The following is a 12,517-nucleotide window of genomic DNA, read 5'->3' as shown; positions in this document are numbered from 1 at the left end:
TGTAGGAAATTTTCAACAGCTGTTATTTCAGATAATTATTATTTGCTGCCTTCTTTCTATCAGTCTTTGTTTTGGGATTTAAATGTAAAGTTAAAGAATGATAAATGTAATTTAAGAATTACAGCCATTGCTGAGATTAAGGTCTTTGCTTAATCGCTGTGCACAGCAATCAAGTGACGCTAATCAACTGTTCACTCCTTCTGCCACCAATCAGACTGCATAGCTCAGAGTGCATATCTCAATGGAGGTATGAATCTCATCATAAAACTCACTGCAAATTAAGTCAACTTATTTTAAATTAACTGAAAATAAGCACAGTAAAAATAAGACTACAATGTTTTATTTAAATTATTTTATTACATACTGGTAATTAAATAACAATATTCACGTTCAAAAAACACTTCATATTCTTAATATGCATTTGGTCTCAAACTGTCTTGGGGATTATGGGTCAATATAAGGAACAGTTAAATTCCTGTTTTCTATGATTGGATTCCTGCAGCTATTGCTGTTGTATTTTAATTAGAAACTGATTAAGGTAATTGATTACTGATCACCTAAAAGGAATACAGTAGGAGATCTGATTTTTATAAATTAGTCCAATACAATAAAGATTAAATGTGAAAAGAAATTCAAAGGACACTTCAAACTTCCAAACTTGTCCATGTCTTGTCTCTGGCCTACAGGATATGGTAGGTTTGCCACCTGCTCTCATAATTTCAGGACAACTTTATAAAGTTGCCCCTAAAGTGTGTGAACTACGTTTTGGTCTTTTGCTAAATTTATTTATTAAATTATAAATTATAAATTAATAAAATATTGGAGTTCACAATACAGTTAAAGGTAGTGATAATACCATAGTTTGTCATGGAATACAATAAAATTCCTATGGAATTTTTACATTAATTTATTTTTTCATGATTCCTCCTTCAGTTTTTGGCATTCTTCTATTAATTAACAATGAATCATATGAATTTGAATACACACCAATCAAGTGAATAGTAATCATAGTTCTTTCTGCAGCTGATTAGTATTGCTTTTCTGACAAGGGAGAGTCTGAGCAAATCAGGTTATTAATTATTTTATAACAGGATGGAAAACCAAAAAATGAGCTACCTGTAAATGGATGAAATGACATTCTCTTAAAAATAAAGCAAAATTGAAATGTAACTGCAAAATATAAAAATATTGAAGTATATGCAGTATATTGCAATATTTTAGTCATACAAATAGTGCAATATCATTGATGAAACAACAGTCTAGAGCTCAGTTTAGGTTAAAATGTTGATACTGTACATTTAGGGGCAAATTTTCAAACATCAGGCTCTGGGCTACAATCCTGGTACTGGCACCACATTGCCTGTTACAAATACTGGGATGTGCCATTATACATTTGGAGTTATTTACAGTGTAGCACAGGGGTGGCCAAATTAGTCTTGGGAAGCCATAATCATGCATTTTTTTAAAAATTATCCCATTAGATATCAGCTAAAGCACTTTTGAACCATATAACTGACTAAACTGAACAAAACTTGCTTGGTTCCAGGTATTAACAAATGGATGATTTAGGGGTCACTTGTAAGATCTTCTGGCTTATACTGTAATTCTCCAAGAACACTGTTGGCCAACCAGGGTCTAATTACTACTCCTCACCTGTGAATCTTTTGCTTGTAACATGTTGTAAAGGAACTGTGGTTAAAGCCTTTTTATGTCCTTTTTATCCGCTGATGTTAATGTAGTAAAATAAGATTAGAAGATGGAAACACTTTGAAACAGAAGCTCAAACACTCAAATTATGAAGGAACAAGTAAAGGTTTATTGCTTGCTGAAAAGAGAAAAAAATAGAAGAAAAGAAACCCACCTGAAGAAAGCTTTCCAGCCAAAATGTAGTGTTTCTTTTTTTCTCTTTTCAGCATGGAATAAATCTTTACTTGTTCCTTTGCAGAGTGTGCATACTGACGAAGCTACCTGCTTGAACAACTCAAATGATCAAGATGAAATTATTTAAAATTGTACAAGCGAAACTAATATTGAAGCTAATAAACACCCTTCTTTAAAAATCTCTTATTTAAAAAACATGATTAAACTATTTGGTGATTGCATAGAAAATGTAACTGTCAAGGGACTAAGAAATCACCCCTTTTGGAAAAATTGAAGCACATTTAATGATTTTTTTTAAATACATACTTTCTGTAGAACTTTACGTGTTGACACTGCAGTGATGTATATTCTCTTAAATGTCAATTACGTTGTAGTCAACATTTTGATCCACTGCTTTATTATCTCTGGAGAATGAAATATTAACCAGTGCACTTTTCATAATAAATGGAAGATATTAACTGGGTTCAACAAGTCAGTCACACACAGCTGTACTTAATCACTATCATTACGAAATTAGCTACAGTATATATATATATCGACCAAACACCTCTTTTCACATTTGTCTCCCTCCTCCACTCCATCTCCAACTTACAGCTACCCCTTGATTAATTCTGTCTGAATGTTAGATAATTTGCTAATCAATTGTTCAAACCTGATATGCAGAAAAACATCCTTATTAAAAAGGAAAGTTACAGAAACCTCAGGAAGTCTGTGCTCTTTTATTTCTGCATCCAGAAAATGCCTCTTTAACAGAATCAACGAGTCACTGACCATGAAACTGACAAATTACCAGCAGCAGTGTTACAGCAAAAGAAGGAATCTTGAAGCAGGATGACAGGGAACCATGTTCAAGTAGGCGTTTCTTTTTCAGCTAAATAAAAATGCCAGGTCAATCTCATGAATTAAAATGATTTTACAAGCAGATGGGCTGAATGCAGGACTTTCAACTGAGGCATTCCAGGAAAGGAGATATATGTAGTCTTCCTAAAAGTGCCGATATTAACATGGAATTGGGGTTTTGCATTTCCTACAGATGTAGCCCTATGCTTAAGGGACACATTGTGTTTCTCACAAAGCTACAAAAATTCAACTATTTCAAATACCCCTTTTTTTATTTTTCTTTGCCACGTCTATTAATAGACCACAGTATTTAATGTATGTATTACTGTATGTGTTCAACCCTAAGCAACTTTCTGAATTTCATATAATGTGCAACACCATATACACACTAGAAGACCTGGGATTTAAACAAAAAAATGGGACCTCGCTTTGGTATCTGCAACAACAGAAAGGATTCAAGTGTACATTCTATCTTAGGTGACAGCTGTACCACTCAAAATAAAATCTCTCATGTAGCTGTACCACTCAAAATAAAATCTCTCATGTACTGTAAACACTAGATGTGTCACACAACATAATTATTACCTATACCCTATTAGAAATTACTGCAAATTCATAATATCCATCCATTCATCCTTTTTCTAACCACTTTATCCGATACACAGTCCCACACACCATTGCTAATTTTCCCAGAAGCCAATTAACCTACCAGTACTGTATGTCTTTGGGCTGTGGGAGGAAACTGGATGAAAATTCACATGGATATTTGGAGAACATACAAACTCTAGAACTGAATCCAGGCCCCCAGTGCTACGAGGCATCAATGCTAACCACTGCATTGCCATGCCACTCTAATTCATTCTATATATATCTTTTATTTTGCAGGTTAACAATACATGCCGAATGCCCCATGCACCTGGAAGATTTTCCAATGGATGCACATGCATGTCCATTAAAGTTTGGAAGTTGTAAGTTTCTATATTTTAAGCTTGCAGCTTTAGCTAAATACGAATAATGTATGTATGTATGCATACACATTTGAATATTTAGACGCTGCTAAATATAGACTCACACTATCAAATATTCCTGTCATTTTATTAAATTCATGAATACAGTATGTGCATGCATTATCTACAGTAGTTGGTATCAGAGTTTCCTTTCAGGCATGGATTATGACATGATCATAGGAGAGAGTGGGGTGGACTTTCTCTTATACATTGATTTTGGCATTGTCAAAAGATTGCTGATAATGAGTTTTTTTCTGAAATTATATACTGCACATTTAAAAAGCAACACCAATATCCAAACCAGCCAATTCGATTGTATGATAATTTAAAAGAGATACATGCTAATTGCTATAATTTATCAGCTGTTAATTGGCATTTGATGGGAAATGATGGCTCTAATTAATTTAACAAGTTATGTTTCTCACTTTTAATTTGCATTTTGTTCCCTAGACCACTTCTCTTACTTAGAAGGTTGTGTTTGTTAGAAAAGCCTTGCTTCCTGGTAGCTATTTCCCACAACAGCAAATTATGCTAACATTATTGATTGACCTTTTTATAATACTGTATGTTTTGATTAATGGAATACTATTATATGGTAATTTAGACAGTAAGTGACATACTGTACATGATCTGGAACAGATTTTTTTTTTAATTGTGATATAGTAATTCATTAGCAGCCTACTGCCTTAATTTCAGATAATTACTGCATTGGTTTTATTAGCAAATTCTGTTTGAAAATAATTTGTCCATCAAAGAAAAAAACAGTAGTAGTGCATTATACTACAAAATGGTGATGATGAAACATTTTGTAATGAAATTTCAACCTCCAAAACCTACTAAATTAAAAATGTTCTATTTACTTTTAAGTGAAACTGTAATATATTGTACTGAACACTTATATTGTACAAAAGAACTTTGAACCTTAACACTCACCTATGCCATAAGATATTTTTGCACGTTGCACATTGCACAACCCGTTTAATACTTCTTAAAAGTAATACATTTATTTTGGGGCTCCTTGACTTTGTGTCCTAGTCACCAGATGTTATTTACTGTATATGTGCTTAATATTTATATTGTAATTGAGAACCAATCTTGCAACATGGCTTGAATCATAGCCCTTGAGGTACAGTATCTATTCTATTCAATAATGTACAATTTCAAATTTCAGTTCATAGAATGCACTGTGTATTTTCTATTACATTTTAATGTATCTATATTGCAACTGTTTATCACTTTTTCAAAATAATACAAGTCTGTCAGGTAATTAAATAGACATTTTATTCCCTGGGAAGCCTATGATAAAAACATAAATTTCCCAGCACTTTGTCTGTTTTTAAAAGCACCTTTACTGTCCAGAAAGACATCACAGTTAAAAGTGATGTGCATATTAACAGAAACTAAATATCTTCATGCACTGACAATACATTAATTCAAATTCATCATAAAAGGCTATTAATGTAAAAACAAGCACATCAATTGAGTGTAATTGTCTAATAACAGAATTCAAATTCAGTAACAAAAGCAGTGACTGTTATTGTTCATAAAAGTTAATGACAGCAATGACCTTGTTATTATTTTTGTTAAGAGAGGACACGTTAATATCACAGTCTGCAGGAAACAGCAAAACTAAGATAAATGTTTATTCAATAACAAAATAATATACAACCATTCACTGGAAAAATATATGTGAATTATAGTGATAAATCTAGTGTATAATCACATTTGGTTAAGTAAATCACAGCAGAGTGAGACAATAATTTTCATCTGGTTATTAACAATAAATCTCTGCTTTAAGTGTCAAATTAATTATATTTCCCTTAGTACTCCGTCATTACTTAAACAGATGAAAGAAGGCTCACATGTTGTTATTGTTACTACTGTACTGTATGTAAAGATTTTCTCTATTTTGTAATGCACCTTCCCTTTTCATTAAGATATACTGTATGATATCAAAACTAGATTTTTATTTCCCATTTTTATTCATGTAAATCCATCATGTTTTAATTTCCTTAAATTGTTAAAATTAAAATAGAACATCTATCCAAGCAAGTCTCTAAATTGTTATGCCACTGCTAGTATTTGAGAGAAGCAATTCATGAAGATTCAGCAGAAGAGAAAGATTTGCTTTGTCACATCCTTTTTATATAAAACCAATCAACATTACCATTTTAGTGAGCACAAAAGTCATTTTTGTGCTCTTAGAAATCTAATGTTGTTAGTTGTGCTTAAGGTAAGTAAAATATAGGAAGCTCCATATTGCAAATAGATTTTTTACATCCTTGTGTCATACAACAGTGTTTGAAGGATGACTTGATGAGTGTTAAACCTTTTGTTCCCACAGACATAATGTACTGTTGACATCACACAATGTTTATTTCTTACAGTATAGTCCTGAAATACAAAATACTAAACGTTGAAAAGTACCATTACCTTTACAGGGTTTGTAAAACATGTTTGTGCCCTGTGTTGTTATGAGTCAGAGATATAGTAAAGTGGATCCTATGTGAAGTATGGGATAGCATAAACAAAAGAAGAGATGGTTTATCGGGCAAAGCTGCCAAATCCAAAATCCAAGAATCGCAGTCGTATAGAAACAGCGAGTCCAGAAACTAATAAGTCCACAAACCAGGAAAATCACACTGAAAAACCGGAGGTTGAGCTCAACGCCGGGTAAACCCAAATACTGAGCGGAGATGTAAGCCCACGCCAGTCTTTAGTATAGAAAGACTGGAGGTGTGGTGGTGAACAGGTATGGTGAGTGGTTAGGTGATTGGATGAGAAGAACAGTTTCTTAAAGGGGACATGTTTAAATTACTGGAAACCTTTGGGGTGGCTCCTGATGCCCTTGAGGGACAGTTGGGGAAATCACGGCGAAAGTCCTGGATGAGCATCTGGTCCAGAATATCCCTTTCAGGTGCCCAGGAGCGTTCCTCTGGTCCATATCCTTCCCAGTCCAGAAGATTTTGAAGTGTACCACGGTGCCACTGGGAATCCAGTGGTCGAGACAGAGGGGATCCGAGGAAGAGTTTAAGTAGGGAAATGTGAAAGGTGGGGTGAACCCTAAGAGTGGGTGGTAGGGCCAGGTGGTAAGTCACTGGGGTAACTTGGGAAAGAATAAAGAATGGCCCAGTGTAGAAAGGACCCAATTTGTGGGAGGCTTGTCTCAAAGGTAAGTTTTGGGTGGGTTACCAGACAAATTGCCCTTGACGGAAGCGGGGTACAAGTAACCGTGGGTACCTGGGAATCTGGGAATCTGGAATTGAGACAGAGATGAGGCCTGGTTGATATCCTAGGGCACATTGAAAATGACAGATTGATTGCTGTAGTAGAAAGTGAATTATGGGCATATTCAGGCCAGGGAAGAAGTGAGGCCCAATTGTCCTGGGTGGAAGAGACATAAGCACGCAAGAACGTTTGAAGATCTTGGTTAATGTGCTCTGACTGGCCGTTAGCTTGAGGATGAGAGTGACAGGGGCTCCAAGGGGCTTGCAGAAAGCTTTCCAAAATCGTAATGTAAATTGAGGTCCTCAGCCCGAGACTACATCCTTGGGGATGCCATGTAGCCCTAAGACATGGGCAACAAAAAGATCAGCTAGTTCCCATGCTGTTGGTAAAGAAGGGAGAGGAATGAAGTGAGCCGATTTAGAGAACCTGTCCACAATAACCAAAATCGTCATTTGCCCTTGACTTTCAGGTAGGTCTGCGAAAACGTCTACGGAAATATGTGACCAGAGGCGTTCAAGGAATGGACAAGGGTTGTAAGAGGCCAGCCAATATGAGACAGGGGGACTTAATTCTTGCACACACATGACAAGCTCTGACATATTCTGTTACATATTCTTTTATGGTTGGCCACCGAAGATCTGACTGAGTTGGTGACAAACAGTCAAAGGACATTGCGGGGAAATCAAGTGGCCAGTCAACGCACGTCTGACCTCTTCCTCAATATTCCATCGAATTAGAGCTATGAACTTATTAGATGGGAGGGTGGGTCCAGGATCTTGTTCCATCTCAGAAGGGTTGTGAAGGTAGGAAAGGGCATCTGCTTTAGTGTTCTTGGATCCCGGGGTGTAATAAAAAAAGTGGAAGTGAGAGAAAAATAGTGACCATCTGGCTTCATGTGGATTTAATCATCTAGCAGATTACAGGTAGGCTAGGTTTTTATGATCTGTGTATATGATGAATGGGTGTTGAGCCCCCTCGAGCTAGTGTCTCCATTCTTCAAGGGCCAGCTTGATAGCGAGGAGTTCGCGATTTCCCACATCATAATTGATTTCCGCTGGCGATAATTTCCTGGAAAAGAAGGCACAAGGATGAAAGATGCCTTTTTTCCCCATGACGTTGTGAAAGTACAGGTCCCTGTAGTAATGAGGAATCTCAGAGATTTCAGACTGCGAGAGATCAGCTAGAGCTACCTTCACAGGTAAATGGCAGCATGATGATTGACATTGAGGCCCCCAGGCCAGAAGTTCATTTTTTATAACCAGGAGATGTGTGGATTATGTTTATGTAACCAAGGATATCCTAAAAGAATATATCCTAAAAGTGTGAGGGGTATTCCAGGAGAAGTAGTTGTATTTATTGCACCGATCTGAAGTGAGATAGGGATTGTTTGCCAAGCAATCTGCCCAGAGGACACAGGAGAGCCATCAACAGATTGAAATTGGAGCAGTGGCTGGACAGGCAGTAGTGGAATGTTCCAGGCTTTAACAAGGGAAGTTGCCTGCTGCTCCTGAATCAACAAAAGCGAGAAGGGACATCTGATTATTGACCCAAGAGAGTACTGCAGGAAGAAAGAGGCCAGGCAAAGATTTATATGAAGATGCCATTTCACTCACTGGAAAAACGGTCTGAGAGTGTTGATGATGAGAATTTCGGTGTTTGATTGCACAGGATGCCCGGAGATGTCCCAAGTGTCCACAATAGAGGCAGGGGCCTTCTCTTTGATGTTTCCCCTTTTCTTCTGGTAGATGTTGAACATGTGCAATTACCATTGGTTGATCAGATTCCGAGAGATTAGATGGTGCAGAATGTGAGAAAGCGGAAGTTCGTGCTTGTAATTTTTCCTATGTCTCTGTTGGAGCCTGCTGTCTAGTGCCACTACCTGGGTAATCACATCATCCAGTGTCTTTCCTTTAATAGGCACTAGAGTCAGGAATGAAAAATAAGGGCCTCATCATTCCAGGAAGTCTGAACTGCCAGAATACCGAATTCAATGGAATAATCTTGAGCTGGACATATACCCTGTTGTAGTGTTGATAAGGGAGTAACAGCCTGCTCCTCTGAGTCTGGTCGGTCATAAACTGTCTTTAGTTTTTCCTGAAAGAGGTGAATGTCATCTATGTCTGGTGCCCCTTGATCCAATAAATTGGTAGCCCAGTCCCAAAATCCTCCAGGGAATAGAGAAATGATAAAGGCAACTTTTTCCCGTGAAGTATAATTTTTGTATAATTTGTGTAATTGAAGTATAATTTTTGGCATGAAGTTTGAATATTAATTCACATTGTACCAAAAACCCACAACATTTAGCAGTTCTTCCATTGTACCTTTCAGGAGTAACGAGTGGAGAAAAGTACGGGGTGGGGTTAGGAGAAGGAGTAGCAGCAGGGATTGCAGGATCAGACGGTTCCGGTGGGGTTGATGCAGTTGAGAGTTTATCCATACAGTATGTGCAGAGAGCTGTTGCATGGAGGCTTGTAATTGCATTAAAGTTTGTGAGTGTTGTTCCAGGAGGGTTCGCATGGAATTCAACTCTGCAGGGTCCATGATATACGGCTCAATATTAGGTTATGAGTAAGACATATAGTGAAGCGGATCCTATGCGGCATATGGGATAGAGTAAACAAAGGAAGAGATGGTTTACCGGGTAAAGGTGTCAAATCCGAAATCCAAGAATCATAGTCTTATAGAAACAGCGAGTCCAGAAACGTCCACAAACCAGGAAAATCACACTGAAAAACAGGTGGTTGAGCCCAAATACTGAGCGGAAATGTAAGCACATGCCAGTCTTAAGTATGTAAAGGCTGGAGGTGTGGTGGTGAACAGGGATGGATGAGTGGTTATGTGATTGGACGAGAAAAACGGCCTCTCAAAGGGGTTGTGTTCAGATTACGGGAGACCGTGACGCGTATTATTTTATTATGGAGAAGGCAGTTTGCCTGTAGCTTGCCCAAATTGAAAGAAAAGTTCTCTAAAGGAATATGACTGACTCAAATCCCAGAAAGGGCAGTTATTTGATATAAACATTTCTTAGAAGTTGCTTAATGAGAACCTGTGACCAATATGATGCCTCTATCCTACACAGATGTAGATAGCTATGAGGTTTATACGGTATACTTCAAAAATAGAAATAGCAAATGTACTTGCTTTATAGTAGGTGTTCAAGTAGGGAGCTGTTTCAGCTGTAAGGCTGCAAAGGACCAAGTAAAGAAGGAGACTTTTCAGTGTGGAATTTATTTGCTCCTCTTTTATATTTCCAATATACTGGAAATATAAAGATCTTAATCTTATATTAGGCATATTTTTCTATCGCTCAGAACTTTGAGTTATGTTTACTGATCTGTAAAACATGAGAGAAAATAATATTTAGGTATAATAAGGATTTGGTTTAATCCACTTGGTTAAGAAGTAACCTCCTGGCCAAATGAGGAGGAGACTCAACCTCCATTGAGAGAGAGGAGTTAAGCAAGGGCTAGCTGTAAAAGTGAAGTTGAATGTTCAAAGATGTGTGTGCAAGATTTATGTCTATAGAAGAAGTTGGTAATGATTGTGATTTAAAACATCTAGATGAATGTGGCTTGTCTGTCACCATATTCCCAAACGTCAGTTGAGAACTTCCATTGATTCAGTATTTTTTTTCCTCCTGTGTTTTTGAATATTAATGTACAGAAATTAACAATATTTTTTCCAACTAACATCTTCAGCTTTTCTTACTTTGCAGCATAAAGCTAAGTTGTGGTAAGACTTGGACAGAAGTAAATGCAGTTCCTCTTTTTACTGTGATCTGATCTGAACTTTCAGAAAGCTTTGTCTCACAGAAAAATGAAAAAGAACAAAAAAAAAGCTCCATACCCCATTCAAACCCCTGGGAACGTGTAATTCCAAAGTGAATTGGCCATATGGATACTTTATCAAATTTTCATATTTTTAAAAATGTTCTTACACAGCCACATTCCTGATTATTTCTGTCACCTTAATGAGCTTTGATATAAAGAATTCTGATGTGCTTATTTTAATGAGAACTTTTTAAAATGCTTATTTCTGGTTTCACAAGGTAAAGTTATCACAATTTTTTAAATTGTTTTTCTGTTTTCATTAAACATCTACAACATAGCTTGATGTATTTGCAATCAAATATTAGCATGAATGTCACATGAAGGAAGAGGTTTTTTTAAAAATGACTCTCTCCTCTATTTCCTTTCCCCAGATGCTTACACAAACTCTGAGGTGGTTTATATCTGGACGAATGGAGTTGACAATTCTGTGTCAGTGGCTGAGGATGGCTCTCGTTTGAATCAATATGACTTGTTAGGTCATGCTATTGGTACAGAAGTCATCAGCTCCAGCACAGGTACAGTAGCTTCACGTCAAACTTTAAGAAAAAAGTTTTTTCATCTTCTAGTGTCATTGCCTTATTTTTGTGTTAAATCTCACTTTCCTCCAGTTTTGTTGTCACTTCAATTTAAAGTTTCAAATTTCATTTGTGTGCTTTGCAGAGTAATTTAGTTATTCTGCAACTGAGTGTTGTTTCTTTTGCAAATTGCTGACACTGACTGGCTTCTTCAACTGTTATATACTTGGGTCATTGTTGTCTCAACAAAGTTGGAAGAGATGCTGGGTTTTTTAGTAGTTTCTTTAATCTTTTGATGCTCTTAGTTGTCTTCCAGAGAAAAGCTTTTTAGGAAAGTATCATTTGCTTGCTTAGTAGTCAATCAATAAAAGTCAGAGAATGAAAAAATACTGTATAAATGATTATTTGAAATTATTTTATATAAATAATAATCTAAAGATAATTATGTTTCCAGGGCAAGATTATATCCCACCAATTGTACTTGAAACATGAGAGGTTATTCATAAGCCATTGATGCAACTCTTTGATAAATTACTCAAAACAGGGGAAGCATACATGGCCTAGAAAATATTTAATATAATGCCCATTCAAAAAATGGTGACACAACTGAACTAAGTAATAGTTCAGTTGGGTAGCTGCGTCAGCATGCGTAGGCAGCTAAAGAACAAGTAATAGGTTTATTCCATGCTGAAAAGACACCTGAAGAAGGCTTCATGGCCGAAACGTTGTGTTTTCTTTCTTCTCTTTTCAGTATGGAAATATTGTTTCCTCTAAGTAATTACAGACAAATAAGTACGATTTCCAAATTATGAAAACATTTATTACACCTAAACTACAGCTGTAGGGATCTAGGATGTGCAATGTGTCAGTAGGTATACCACAGCAGACACAGATTCAGGAGCAGCATCACTTTTTTTCAATAATAATCTGACTGTACTACTTTGTAAAACTGCAAAAGGTGCAGTGAATTCTTAAAGTACAGCAGGTTTATGTGGTTGTCATACAAACCAGTGCAGTATGAAATGTTTATTAATTAACCTATTATTGCTTTCCTGCACAAATCATACTGTATACATACTAGCAACAAACAATTTCAATTTAAATACAATGATTACATTGTTGAGAGAGGATGTTGTTTCCACATTGCTACCACAACTCCAAATGAGATATATCACCATGCTGTATAACATGTATAACAATAATAGAATTCGTGTTT

The 12,517-nt window shown here is 36.3% G+C and overlaps 1 protein-coding gene across 1 annotated transcript in view; it reads left to right on the top strand.

Moving 5' to 3' along the window:
• The window catches only part of gabra3 (gamma-aminobutyric acid type A receptor subunit alpha3), a 67,448-nt gene that overhangs the window by 28,981 nt on the left and 25,950 nt on the right, over positions 1-12,517 (top strand). The window contains exons 2-3 of the mRNA XM_088925088.1: positions 3,607-3,689; positions 11,158-11,301. Coding sequence (XP_088781214.1) covers positions 3,607-3,689; positions 11,158-11,301 — 227 coding nt within the window. The remainder of the gene's footprint in view (positions 1-3,606; positions 3,690-11,157; positions 11,302-12,517) is intronic.

This window comes from Atractosteus spatula, chromosome 9 (genome assembly GCF_055471065.1).
Source record: "Atractosteus spatula isolate fAtrSpa1 chromosome 9, fAtrSpa1.hap1, whole genome shotgun sequence".
Taxonomy (NCBI): Eukaryota; Metazoa; Chordata; class Actinopteri; order Semionotiformes; family Lepisosteidae; genus Atractosteus; species Atractosteus spatula.
The sequence above is the reverse complement of the archived record's forward strand: the minus strand, read 5'-3'. Positions and strand labels throughout refer to the sequence as shown.